Raw genomic sequence first — 14,050 nt, forward strand, 5'->3', positions numbered from 1 at the left:
AGGTTAGCAATGAAGGACTGAAACAGCAGCTAAAGGAACTCTCAGAAAATGATCTGAGAAATCTGAAGCCAACAGGCCTCAAAAGATTATCAGAGCAAATACCCTCACCAATTATTACCTGGAAGAATACTACTTACATGAACAGCAGCCTGCCAAATACATTCTGTTAGCAAAGTAACACCTATTTCATGACCTTATCTCTGTTGTTTTTTAAGGACATTCTTCATTAGGGCTCTCACTGGAGCTATTCAGGACCAAACTACCAAAACAGAGATACTAGATGAGGGACAAAGCAATGCAAAAGGCTGTGCAATTACTAAAAAAAATTACCTGAACTTTTTATTTGATTTTTTTTTTTTAGAACAAAAAGTAAAAAAAAAAAATAAATACTTGAAGGAACTTTGTTACATTGAGCTTGTTAGTATAAAACATGATGGTGACGTTGACAACAGCTACCAAAATACATTATTCCCATAATGGTAGAAAGCCAAAATGAGATGCATTTAACAGCTCCCTGATTCTGGGATATTGTCACAAACACCAAATTCACACACCAGATTCTCCAAGGTGGACATGTTGCCACATCAGCTCCCCAGCTGAAGATAAGAAGCAACCATACTCATTGCTCTGAACTGTATGGAAAGACGAGGTGATACTGAAGAAAAGGAATTACACATTATTTTGCAGATATTGTCTGAAACAACAGAATTTTTCCATTAGCACATGCATTGAGAGAAATGCATCAAAACCAGTTTGCAAGCCTCTAATTCAGACACAGCACAGGGAGAATATACAAATGGGGAAGGGGAGTTACAAAGGCACATGGTATCATGTGATTTTGGGGGTTAGACAAGTTTTCTGATACAAAGAGTGGAGATATGATGTACACTCAAGTTCACACGGATGCCTATTGCTTCCTGACTGTTGGGCGAACAGGAAAAATGAAGAAAAAATATGGTACTATAAGAACAGGGAAGTCTCCTAATTAATTTTTCATGTCTAGAAAAGAACTGATGCTAGAATGTGATTTCTTAATAGTTAGCTGGAGACATACGGAGTTCAGAACCTATAAAGAGATAACTGACCAGGTCTGCCACACTGAAAACAATTTGGTGAATCAGGCTTTTAAGCAGGAAAACATCTTCACACACTGAATATGCAGTTATTCTAGCATCTTTGTAAAGATCCTTGGTGAGATGCACAGAGGCCTGTGAAATAATCTTGGTCCTGGATCTGAAATATAAAGATACTTTCGATGTGGAAGTCTGACCAAGGGGCAGAAATAGGCCTCTTACGACTGAGACACAAACCACTTTCTAGTTGGAAGGAACAATGATAGAGATATATTTGCAAAACTGACTGTACAAAGCCCCAGTCTGAGTTCAGTATTTACTCTGGTTTGAGCGGGAGCCTAGACTAAATGACCTTCTAGCATGAAGGATTCTGTGATTACTCAGACCTTAAAATAGGAATAAAAATACTTGGGTCTCATATCCAGTGGTCGTCTCAAGACTCCACTTCCTAAATAGCTACAATGGATAGTGACTGTAAAATCTGTTCCCCTCTGCTCCACTGGAAAGGGGTTCCATTGTACAAGGTTCAGCAGCCTGCTGTGGCAGGTTTTTTTGAGCTTGGAAAGCAGTATTTTCAAAAACAGGATAACAGAACTATGGGTCAAAGGGTCCAGAAACCATTTTTCAGTACTCATATTCAAGAGAAATATGACAACTTCCCCTTGAAGGAAATAAAAAAAAAATAATCAAAAAAAAAAGCAAGCTAGACATTTAAGGGAGAACATGTGGAGCAAAATAATATCCCATAACTCCCCACGATATCTTAAAATACTTGTCATCGAATCAGGTGCCAAAGTGCCAAGAGGCAGAGTTAACAGGAGAGATACCTTCACTTAAAGGTTTGCTGGCTGGCATAGAAGCTGGCATGGCATATTGCAGCCTGAAGGCATGAAGCATGGGCAATAAGCCTTTCCTGTTTAGTCAAGTGAAGCACTACTAACCATCTTACTGTGGCCTAGAAATTTCTGGCAGTGCAGCACACTGTTGGTGTGGAAGTCAAATAAGCTGTGCTCAGAAACAAGTTTTACAATGCTGAATTGCTCTTGATATGCCTGAGATTTTAAAAAAGAATTCAAGACAAAAGTCTTCAAGAACAGTTGCTTCTCAATAGCAGATTTCCCTTCATTTGACACAGTTTGAGATCAGACTGGGCTGGGGCAGGGGGGTGTGATTTAAAAAAACCCAAAAAACAAATACTATGAGTTCTTGAGAACTGTTTGAAGAATTATGTGGCAGAAAAGAGATGGTTGTCATTTGAACACTTCTGTCTCCAAAACAACCCCACCAATATGTGGGACAGAGTTTTAGATGATGGATACGATACTTGAGGAAAATGCATAGCACCGAGGAAAGAACAGACATTTCAAAGACAGCCAATTTCTGAATATTGTGAGCACCCTCCAGGTAGTGGTGCCTACATATTTGTCTCTCCCCGTTATCAGGCATACAAAACCAGGGGAAGTATTAAAAGTAAGGACACTTATGCTTGAATGAGGATCCTCTGCCCTTTTGAGAGGGAATATTTGAAGATGTATAGATACTGCAGGATACTCTACATGGCTAGTCTCTCTCCTTTTGGGCAGTGGAACACCCTAACCTCGTCCACAAAAATGTGGAAAGATATCAGTATCTTTTCCTTAGGCTTGAAGGCCAAGCATTTAGGTAACTCAGATGTGTGTTCTTCTCTGAGAAGTAGAGGTAACGGGTAACCCTGACAGATTAAAAAAGGACCTGTCAAAGTTTCTTGAAGCTAGTAGCAGCAGCTACAGCTATACAAGTCAGAGAGCATCACCAGTAAAGGAAGTCTAACCATGGACACAAAGTGTGAAGGGGAAAAAACCAGGAGGAAAGCTCTAACAGTAGAAATGCTGCAGGATACTTTTTTAAAAAAATAATGTATCTTTTCTTATATATTCTGTTAGCACATAAGTACCTACAGCAACTAGTATATACATGTGTGCACAGACACAGCTGCCTGAAGGAGAATCACAACTTCCCAATCTGAGTCTACCAAAAAAGTCCTCTTAGATTCTGAAAAACTCATTTGTAAAACAAGAAAATGAACCGCTCACATTGATCCCACAAACACTTAGCATCTGACTCTTTGGAAAAAAAGGGCTTTGTTCTATTCCCTATTGATACTGAACATGGCTAGTAAGTAGGTCATCACGTATTGACTTCGTCTTGAATATACAGAAGAAAAACAGACATTTAACTGTTTCAAAGTTTACTGAATACTGGGGTTTTTTTCCTCCACATCTAAGAGATTTATCGAGTCAGCCACCCTTCACAAAATCACAAGAGATAAAAACATGTTTTCCCTCCACAGGCAGGATGCTTTTGTTTGTATTTATTGTAAGGTTCAAAGACGTCCCTTCGTTCCAAACCATGGTAACACTGGTATGTAGTTAAGCAGCACTAACGCTTAAAAAAATTAAAATACTGTCTGTCTTTTTCCCTGGTACCTTGCTTTTTTTCTGTTTTGCACAAAATACAAAGAGATGGTAGGAGCACTGTCTTATCTCTAGGCAGCATGGAGCCTCTGTTCTGTGTCACTGTCCTGGACTTCACACTGGTGTCCTGACCTGAGACTGCCACTGAACTACTTTCACACTTCAGAGACAGCAGAAATAGAATCATCCATGGTCAAGACCTTATGCCACAACCCAGAGAGAGTTTTATGGGGAGCTGTCTAGCTGCATCATGGCAACATTTGCCATGGTGTCGTACAGCCTTAAGTCCAGCTATTCCTTCCAGAGCAGTGACAAAGAGTTACTGGTGTACCTTCTATTTGATGCTATGTAAATTGCTGCCATTAACCCAGGTCTCTGCTGATGGCCAGTTTAGTGCTGGCACTAGAGGCTTACCACTTCTTAGCAAGAATGCACTCTGCAGTGCTCTAGACTGATTTTAGGTCAGCCATAAAGACGATTAATTCAAGGGACCTTTTGAAAGATGCAGATCTGTGTACACTCTAGTAGACAGATTACCATTTGCAAAATACATAACATCTACTCGTGACAGCCTACTGATGACCAGAGCTACATGGTATGTGTCAAGTGTTCTTACGTGGTTTTAAGCCACAGCCTGCAAAGGTAGCATGTTACAGCGCCAAGTTTCCAAAAATAAACTGGCAGAAGAATCCAAGACCAAAAAGGTTGTGTAAGTACTACAGTAAGACAGAAAATTAAACTAGATGAAGAAAACATTTTCTGAATATTGCAGAACTGAAAAGAAAGGAATCAAAACACTTACCAGATGATAAAACAACCAGTTAATAAAGGCAAAGAAAACATAACTGTACTCATACCAGAGGAAAATGACCCAACATCAAATGCAATTATTCTCTGCAAAGTTTGCAGTAACAGGGGGACAGGAAAAAAAAAACACCTAGCCAAAAATCAAGAAAACTGCCAGTAATCTATCCTATTGCGACTCTGCAGAATGACTTAGAAAATGTCAATCCACCTCACACTGAGAACCCTGAACAGATGGCATTTCTTCTGACAGAAATCTTCAGTTCAAAATGTCTTAGAAACTACTAAAGGATTACACTGTTTTTCCCAATGGGAAAATCTAATTAATGTTATTAAAATGCAAGTCAAATGAGCCTTAATATTAATGAAGCAGAATTTTTAGAAATATAATTATTTCATTTTTCTTGTATAAAAAGTTACAAAAGCTGAACACACCACCCTTTTTAATGTTAACTAAAAATGCACTTTAATTTCATTTTTCATAAAAGTTCAATATGTACCCTATTTTCTAACTGTGCTTGAGGACAGGGGAAAGACTTTTTCTGATTAAACCACAGCATTTCGCTACGTAGCTTTGTCAATATTTTTATTAAGCAAATTCAGATGCGTATTTAGAATTAGATGTTAATTAGCAATTATTGTTTACATAAGCAAAAGACTAAGTAGCATCCAAAATAAAATTAGCTAAAGTGTGACCATGCAGCTGATGAAAGGTAAAAATAATAAAAAAATGCCCTAAGTGATATTGTTCAGGTAGTCACAGATTAAAACACTGACAGGTAAAAATTAACAGTAAGTGAAGCCTATTGAACATTACTAATGGAAACAACTATGGGACTAAATAATACTAAATAGTTTAAAACTGCCAACTCACACTCAAACCATGTGCTTCTAAAAGAAAGGAAACTGTTCTGTCCACTTGCAGACTGATTTACACATGTAACAAACAAACAAAAAAAGATTACCCCTCCTTTTTTCCAGATGTGGTAAACATAGAACTCCTAGTTTGTTTTATACATGCAACTTAAGTTTCCCCAGGAGAAACTGGGCAGAAGAAAAATGCTATAAAGTAGCTAGCTTCTTAAAAGTGTTCATTATTTCATCATTTGCTTTCTGAATTACCACCTTCCCAGTTCCACCAGTGGTAGAGTCTGCACGGTAATTAAGTCAGTGTAAGAACATTGTCATTTCTGAATTTCCAATTTGAAAACTAACAGGAGTATGCTATTACCCTCCAATAATTATGCAGCTAAAAATATTGATAACCTTAGATAAGTAAATCAGAACAGTTGCTTGTTACAGCGTCTTTACATTCATCAGTTTGACTCAGTATCTTATTTACCACATTAAACTAAATATGCCAGTATCAGCTAAAAAGGTACTACACTCTGAACTGAAAGTTCCTAATTCCCAGTCAAGAAATCTTAAAGATCAGAAAAGTGAAGAAATGAAGAAATTAAACAGTATGTCCTACACCTTTTCAGCATAAGTGAGTGAAATTATTTTATTGATAATGAATGGTCACATCTCACCTGATTTCTTGCAAGGGTAGCAGCTTGGTCCTAGAAAGTTTTTTGGTGAATCATAAATATTCTGAAAATTTTTACACTTTCAAATTAATGCTATGTTTTTACCCAAATGTACAGTTAAGTAATAAGTTCTGCCAATAATTTCAAAAACTGATGCCATTATTTCTAGTCACACAGTTGTATTTCAGGGTTGGAGAAAACTAGCTCTTCCAATCAGTATTTCCAGAACACTTCAAGTTACTTAGAGATTAGAATCTCTTTGCAAACGGAAGATTTACCTTGGCATCTCCATCTGGTAAGAAGAGATAAGCTCCACTTTTATCACGGTTACTTGTAGTTCCATACCAAGCAAACTCCACTTTCATTTGATGATTTTTACCGTCTTCTTTGGTATTTATTTTCTAAGGACAGAGAATTATGTTTAAAATGGTTAACACATTTGAACTTCCACAAATAAGAACAGAAGTTCTTAAAAAGGTAAAACAGTGCTTCAAAATATAATGCAACACACCTCCAGTAATCCAGACATTCCAGAAAACCACAGTTTCATGTAAGAATTTTCTAAGATTATATTATCCACAGAATTCTGCATCTCTTTTATCTTGAAAAGTCTGTCTGGCTTCTCCTGCCTATTATTTCTCATGTATATATTATAGTCTGCTAAAACTGCTTCTGAACTCTGAACCTCCAAAAGCTGATAAACTCCAATCCCCAGAGGCGGTAGATGTGCCACAAAAGAGATCTGTTGGGAGCAAAGAAGAAACTGTTATTAAAAACACTGAAGTATCAACTTTTCATACTGAATATGCGCTCAGACTAACTCCTTTTGCTTCTGTCATTTTAGAATAGCTTAATTTTCCCCACATTCCATAAATGAGTATAATACTGCAAATGACATTCCAAAATTAATAGCTGAAGCACATTAAGAAGACTTAGCAAAGAAAAATGTCTGCATTGCTAATTTGTATAGCATCAAGATCACTGTTACATTAGTGCAATAATGATTTTGAATCTTGTTAAAAAAAAGAATGGTAGCTGCGATGTGCAGTTCTGAGCATCTTTCCTGTGTATTAAAGATGCGTGTTGAGCACATCAAGTGCACACAGATCCTATTTATCACTTAAGTTGCATTTAAAAATCCACCAATTTAAATAGCAAAATAAGGCAACTGTCTCATTGTTAGTCTCTGGTTATTTAGGAGCTACAAAGTAACCTGCACAGAAGAACAATATACAAGGTAGATTTCCAAAGCAATATGCTCAGAATTTGAGGTACTAATACGTGATTTTAGTTCTTCTTCCTCAGGCAATTAACAGTGTATTATTTAGTATAATTATTGTACTGGTTTTGGCTGTGATAGAGTTACACATTTATTCACAGTAGCTCATATGGTGCTAGGTGTTGGCATCAGCAGTGTTGGTCACATAGGGATGCTTTACCCATGGCTGAGCACTGCCTCTTCTGCTTTTCACGCTGCCCTGCCAGCGCGCAGGAAGCTGGGAGCTGACCAAAGGGATGGATCATAGCTGGAACTGACCAAAGAGATACCCCAGGCCACACAGCATTGTGCTCAGCAATAAAAACCGGGTGAAGAAGAGGGGCACGTTGGGAGTTACAGCCTTTGTCTTCCCAAGCAACAGTTACAGCTAAGCCCCACCTTCCTACGGATGGCTGAACACCTGCCTGCCAGTGGAAAGCAGCGAATGCATTCTTTATCTCACTTTGCTCACATGCAGTTTTTGCGCTACCTATTAAACTGTCGCCTCAGTCCACAAGTTTTCTCACTGTTACCCTTCCAGTTCTTTCGATCTCACTGGGGGCAGTAAGTGAGCAGCTGTGTGGGACTGCGCTGCTGGCTGGAGTTAACCCACAACAGTTATCAATAATTATCCATTTGGAGGACAACTGAGACACACTTAACTGAATTTTCTTCACAGAAACACTATCCTGAAACAAGTCCAACTTGGCTCCCAAGTCAAAAGGAATCAGACTAAGAATGTAAGCCTGAAAGTAACACAGTACTATTATATTACTACAAATACAACAAAATACAGTTTCTGATGGGTGATCATTGAGGACAATCTTCTATAACGATGTATGACTCGGACATTCTAGGAAACTTTGTTTAAAACCAAAACCAACAGGTGGACTCGAAGTCCTCTGACTAGCTTGAGTACAAGAGTACAGCCTCTATATCTGGAAGATAAAAATCAGATTCCAACTGCCTAAGCCATTGTACTTAAAAAAACTTCCACCTGGAGTACTTGAGCACATACAGACTGTCTGACTGTGTGTATAGACCACCACTTGAAGGAAAGACAGCTTTGGAAAGTTGGAGTAAAATACACACATCCAGTATTTTCTGTTCATGCAGCTGAAACAGACCTTTTAAATGTAATATACTATCACAAAAGTTTAATAATTTATCAGATTAAGAAACATTAATGCTAAATATATATGTGTGGGGGTTTTCCCCTTAAAATGACTTAATGAATTAATGGCATTATCTGCAGAAGACAGAACTGCGAGTATTTACAGTACGCCTTCTGTTTCTTCAACTGTGAAGGTACAATACCTATCAAAAGTACTTTAACGCTTTTTAAAGCGGCATACCTGATATGCTTCATGTGATACTGTAGTTGCTCCATCCCAAACAGCATTAACCTGGACAGTAACAGGTTTTCCCAAAGGAGATAATATTTTAACCCTAGGTGAATTCACATTGACTGAAACCACTGAAAATCGCTCTTGTTCTGTAGGATTATATATCAAAAGGTACCTGCAAAAAACATATTTGCCAAATTATCTTTTGGCAAAAAACCTTCCTCCTTCAGGTTTAGTATTATTGCACATAAATTTTATGTACAGAGCGTTAAAACAGTGTTAGAACAACAGGTACATACCACAACAAATAAATATGCAAAACATAACCAGGAAACAATGGATATTTAACATCAACTCTGGCAGACCTCATCTTCTTAATGCTATTATTTTTCCAAGAAATTTTAAAAATAACTTAGAATAGAAATACTTCAATTTCCCATCTTAACTACTAAATTATTGATAATAACAGTTGCAAGCACAATCAAGACATTTAAGGGCATTTAAAATTTATTTTTCAGACTGAACTATTAAATTCTTATCCACAGTTGCTCTCCGTTTAACATAACTTAGAAACAATGAAGCAATGAATAAAACCTGCTGTACATACATATATATCTGATACATTTTCTTTAAAGCAACTAGTTTCTCTCTGCTATAAGGGAAATTTTTAAGTAATTATAATTTACCAAATTCCCTATGGCAATTGTCTGTGTATACATTGAAATCTTTCTATTAGGTACATATGGAATAACTATTTTTTATGTAACCTTATGCCTGTTCTTCCATTTGAACACAGATTATGTTACTACCAAAAGAATCGGCTCTGAGACTGAATACAGCAACTTCATTAGCCTATACATTTTTTATTACAGGTTTCTATGTTTTAAGATATAGAAAAATAAATATACTAGAACATTTGTGACTCGTGCATCTGTAGGACTATCATTATACTTGTCTTTTCATTGTCAAGCTCAAAGAATGCACTATTTACAACTGTCCCCTGAAGTTTCCCTCTGCTCATTTCATCCTTTAAAAAAATTTATATTTCACAGTGAGAAATGTTCTCGCCGAAATTTCTAATAACTTCTTAGATACACAGTAGAACCAATATTCTATCTTCAACCTCTTTGACCCTTCCTGATGTAAAACAGTTTACTTCATTAAATCTTATGTTTCACCAGTTTTCAAGATATCCACTTCTTACTCATCAAATCACTCCTTCAACATTTCTTCTAAGTAGATTCTCCTTATTGTCTGCTCTGTTTTCTATGCAGATTGCTCAGCATTTTGTGCATGATTTTACTTCTCCTCTTTTCATATCTTCACCTTCAAATGCAATTACCACCTTCACAAATGAAACTGCTTCATCTAGAATTGTCTCCTTCCACCCAAACTAGTAATCTCATTGTCACTTAGATCTTTCAAGTTAGACATCACCTGTAGCTTGAACCTCCTTCCATAATCTCACCTTCTGCTTCTAAGTCTTCCAAATTCCTTACTCACACATGTAGACGCTCTGTGCTCCATTATTTGCTAGCCTGGCACTACAGTACAGCTAAGGTCCTGCTAATAAGTCACATAGCTAAACCCTTTATTCTCTTCTCTTTTCCAACATTAGCTCTAAACAGGGTAGCCCTCATATATAGACCTGCCAGAGGAGAGTGAGGTCCGATAAAGTCTGACAGGCAGTGGACAACACTACTGAGATGATACTTTGGAAATAGTGTAACAGCAAAATTCAGGGCTGAGAGGCAGCGGCAAACTGCTCAGAGTTAATTAGGAGGTACAAATTTAACTCTTCCTTCTTCTGGGACAGAGGACTTTACACAAATACAGTGTAAAGTCAGAGACACAAAGTTAATCCACCACTAAACTATCAATGCAATACAGACGCACAAGGAAAATCTCCGTGATGCTGGAAAACCTCACCTACTCTCTTCCAACCTGCTCTTTGGTTGTGGTTTGGTTTTGTGTTTGGGTTTTTTTTTGTTTGTTTTTGGTTTTTTTTTTTCAACACTACACTAATTTTAACAAAAGCCATTTTGCACCATGGATACTCAAATTCTTATAAACACCAGCCAGTCTACCATTTCCCCCTTATCTTTTCACTGGCTCCCTCTTTTTCCCTGCACTGAACTTAGGCTGTTTATCTTCAATTTCATAGCTTTTCACCGCTACTCTGTTACCTCACAATCATTAGGAATGGTCAACTCCAACTTCTCATTAGCTGAATAAACTAAAATCGGAGCGATGTTAGCTTTTTCTATCAAGAACCTTTGGATCACCTGCCATGCATAGAATGAACTTAAAAGAATGAACTTTTAAATCCTTAGATGAAGATTCCTGTATGTTGTTACATCACAACTTCTGTGCATAACAACTGTTATCCTTGCATATTTCCACATCTAACTGTGGTCAGCTGCCTTCTAGCACAACCAAAAGCACTCTGGGATGCCCTTTTTTAAAGCCCTGTTTCTTGTTGAGGACTTACAGATCACTAGGCAACACAATAGTTAACCATATTCTTGGTCAGCTTTCGGAGTCTTTAAGAACTTACACAAGGCTTTGCGAAAGCTTCCTCTAGACATGGGTAGGTCATTTTACACACCTGCTTAAGTGAAGATGTCTTCTTTTTTGGATAAGATTTTAATTTAAATGTTAATGTAATTTTTTATAACAGCTGTGGAATCAAAACCAAACTAAACCAACGTTCTCAGTCTAGACCCCTTAGATAGTAGGAAGACAAAAAAAAAGTTAAATACTTTAAGAAGTCATATACTGTGAAAGAAGAGTGTAAGAACTATGTCAGAAACAATACACACCTATGAGATGATCCTACACCAAAGATCAGAACAGATTATCATTCCCATCCCTCAACAGAACATTACAAAAATCTTTTACTTATTCTTTCTGTACTGTATAATTCCTCAATTCTTATGCCTTCAAGTAAAATGCTAGCTTATGTATACAATTTCTACTAATGCTACACATACTCATTGAATTTAAATTATCTGCCAAACAAAGAACATAAATATGTAACAACGCTTCGAGAAACTTTATTCACCTTCCCATTGTCATAAACGTGTTACACAACTTTAATTAGTCACATGAAAAATTTACCCTTGACAAAAGACCCTAGGAACTGCCACATTATCATGACATTTCACCACACTTTTTTTTAAATATATATATATAGATACAATAAAGCCCTTGTTGTACCAAGGTACGTATGTTTTATACCTTCTTGATTCTATGTATTGTAAGTGCATTATGTGTATTGTTAAGTAATAAGGCAGATGAAGCTAGTAACAACAGGGCAGATTTTCAGCAGTCAAAATGCAGGAATTTTGCCTAGATGGCAGTATTTTGTTTTCAAATTTTATTTCAACAGGACTTAAGCATTTATACTAAGATCTAATTCTGGTGCATATACAAAAGCACTGACTAATTAATTAAATCACAGTACTTCTGAAGTACCATTCAACTCCCATCATTAAATAACAACCCACCATAACTATTTTAAATTCTATATGAAACAAAAGAGCCATATTTCACTTAACCTTTATCACTGCAAAGAATGTCACCCACAAATGCAGAGTACAACTGCGTAATGTATTGTGGTTTCATTACACAGAGAAGCAACTTGCTAATATTAAAAGGTTTTTCTATTTCAGATTTTAAGGCAAAAACATGACTATTACTGTCTTTCAGAAGCAGCAAGATATTATTCTGCTTTCATTATTCATATTACCAGTTTTTGGCAACAGCATTAAGCAAACTACAAAAGCTCACATCTTTTGTCCAAATAAAGGGGGAGGAGTTTTAATGCCTACTGGTAAAATTCAAATTAAGACTTTTATTCAAAATATTTTACTTAATAAACACCGTTATGGCCAAGTGTCATCCATAATTTCTTTCATTTATGCAAGAAATTAAAGAAATCTGAAGCTATTTCAAAGAAACCTGAACCTATTTTAATATAAAGTGTATTGAAACAAAAGGAAATCATATAACTTTCTAGATAAAGCAACCGCCAATTTACTCATAGAGAGAACGTGTATTCTATCTGTGCACTGGGAGCAGGAGTAAACTATTCTCAGCCTCTCAAAAAACGAGAAACAGGTGCAGATTTGAGCTCTTAATCCTAAATTGAATGTACCTCTGATAAGCAAATACTTGCAATTTCACAAAAGCAAACCCTGACACCTGTTTTTCAGTCACTTTTTAAAGATATACCTTGAATTTTTTTTACCCCATACTTTTCTGGGTCTCTGAAACCCAGAATGAGTATCTGTTTTTCATACAAGCATGCTATTTCCCCTATATAACCTACCATATGCCATTAATAAACCCTTCCATTAAACATGTACATTCAAGCATCAAAGAATGTTTTGACTAGTCTTTCCTGTAGTAAAGATTTAACTTGCTGTGAAACATCTTCAGTCAGAGCTGAAAAAAGCCAGCCCCCACTCTCATTTCAAATACTTTCTTTATTAAATCACCAAGAAAACTACATTAGCTACATTCACAGGCAAAATGTGAATAAAGCTAATTCAGATCTCTAACAACTTTAATCTTGGTCTCCTAGAGGAATGCTATTGCAAGTTTTGTACTTGAAACCCAACAGTTAATCATATTTTAGACCACTATTTTTTTTTCACTGATATGCACCAATATATGGGCATACATATATGTTGATACATACACACATTTACTGATAAGATCTACAATACAATTAACACTTCCTTATAAAGTTCAGTCTATGCTTCCTTCACAAGCCATGAATTCAACTAATGTGAGAAGCCAGAAATCATATACTAGTAGCATACGTCAGCAGATCATCAGTTAACAAAGGATTATTCAGAAGACCACCTCTTCAAGACACTTGGACTCACGACAGCTAAGGACTACAGCTTTTATTGCTTGGTGGAGAATCTTTATTCAAGTTCCCTTTGACAACTAATTCCTTGAGGCACTTGTAAGCTCAGACTGATGAATTTTAGAAGAATCTCTCTGACAAACCTTCACAGACAGATTAAAGCATTTCCCATTGTAACTCACTGGAATTGGTTCTCTGAGCACATATACACAATTTCAATGCAAAGTTATACAAACAGCACCTTTGACCTGGTTAGTTTCTTTTCCTTAGAGGCTAAACGAGGAAACATCGAAGTGGTTAAAAAGAAAAACTGTTACAAGCACATCCAAAACTACGAAAAAGACACAAGCCATGAAGCCAATACACTACAGCAATGGTCTTCCCTGAAGAATGAAAAACAACAAACACAAGCACATAAGTTCTCCTGAATCATCAAAGTGTGGGGGTGGGGAAGAGGAGTGAAAGGGAGGGAAAAAACATGACTACATATTAAAATGCTTTAAGTCCTAAAGAAAATGAACTGGAGTAACTACATATATGTAAAATCACCAGAAGGACTAGTGGGTTAGAAAACCATGGTTCAACAGGAGAGGTATTCTGAGATCTTGGCAGCCAACAGACTAAGATTTTAAGAGTTCTAACAAAACTGATATTATCTAAACGAAGTCATCTCACTGGGATGATAAACAATAAAAACTCTCCTGACAT

The 14,050-nt window shown here is 36.6% G+C and overlaps 1 protein-coding gene across 2 annotated transcripts in view; it reads right to left on the bottom strand.

Annotated features, from left to right (window-relative positions):
• The window catches only part of MAN2A1 (mannosidase alpha class 2A member 1), a 127,800-nt gene that overhangs the window by 38,728 nt on the left and 75,022 nt on the right, over positions 1–14,050 (bottom strand). For both annotated transcript variants that reach the window (XM_055790276.1, XM_055790277.1), the window contains exons 13-15: positions 8,473–8,638; positions 6,371–6,601; positions 6,138–6,260 (exon numbers count right to left, since the gene is read on the bottom strand). In XM_055790276.1, the coding sequence (XP_055646251.1) occupies positions 6,138–6,260; positions 6,371–6,601; positions 8,473–8,638 (520 nt within the window). The remainder of the gene's footprint in view (positions 1–6,137; positions 6,261–6,370; positions 6,602–8,472; positions 8,639–14,050) is intronic.

The sequence above is a fragment of the Falco peregrinus genome, chromosome Z (genome assembly GCF_023634155.1).
Source record: "Falco peregrinus isolate bFalPer1 chromosome Z, bFalPer1.pri, whole genome shotgun sequence".
NCBI classification, from domain to species: Eukaryota; Metazoa; Chordata; class Aves; order Falconiformes; family Falconidae; genus Falco; species Falco peregrinus.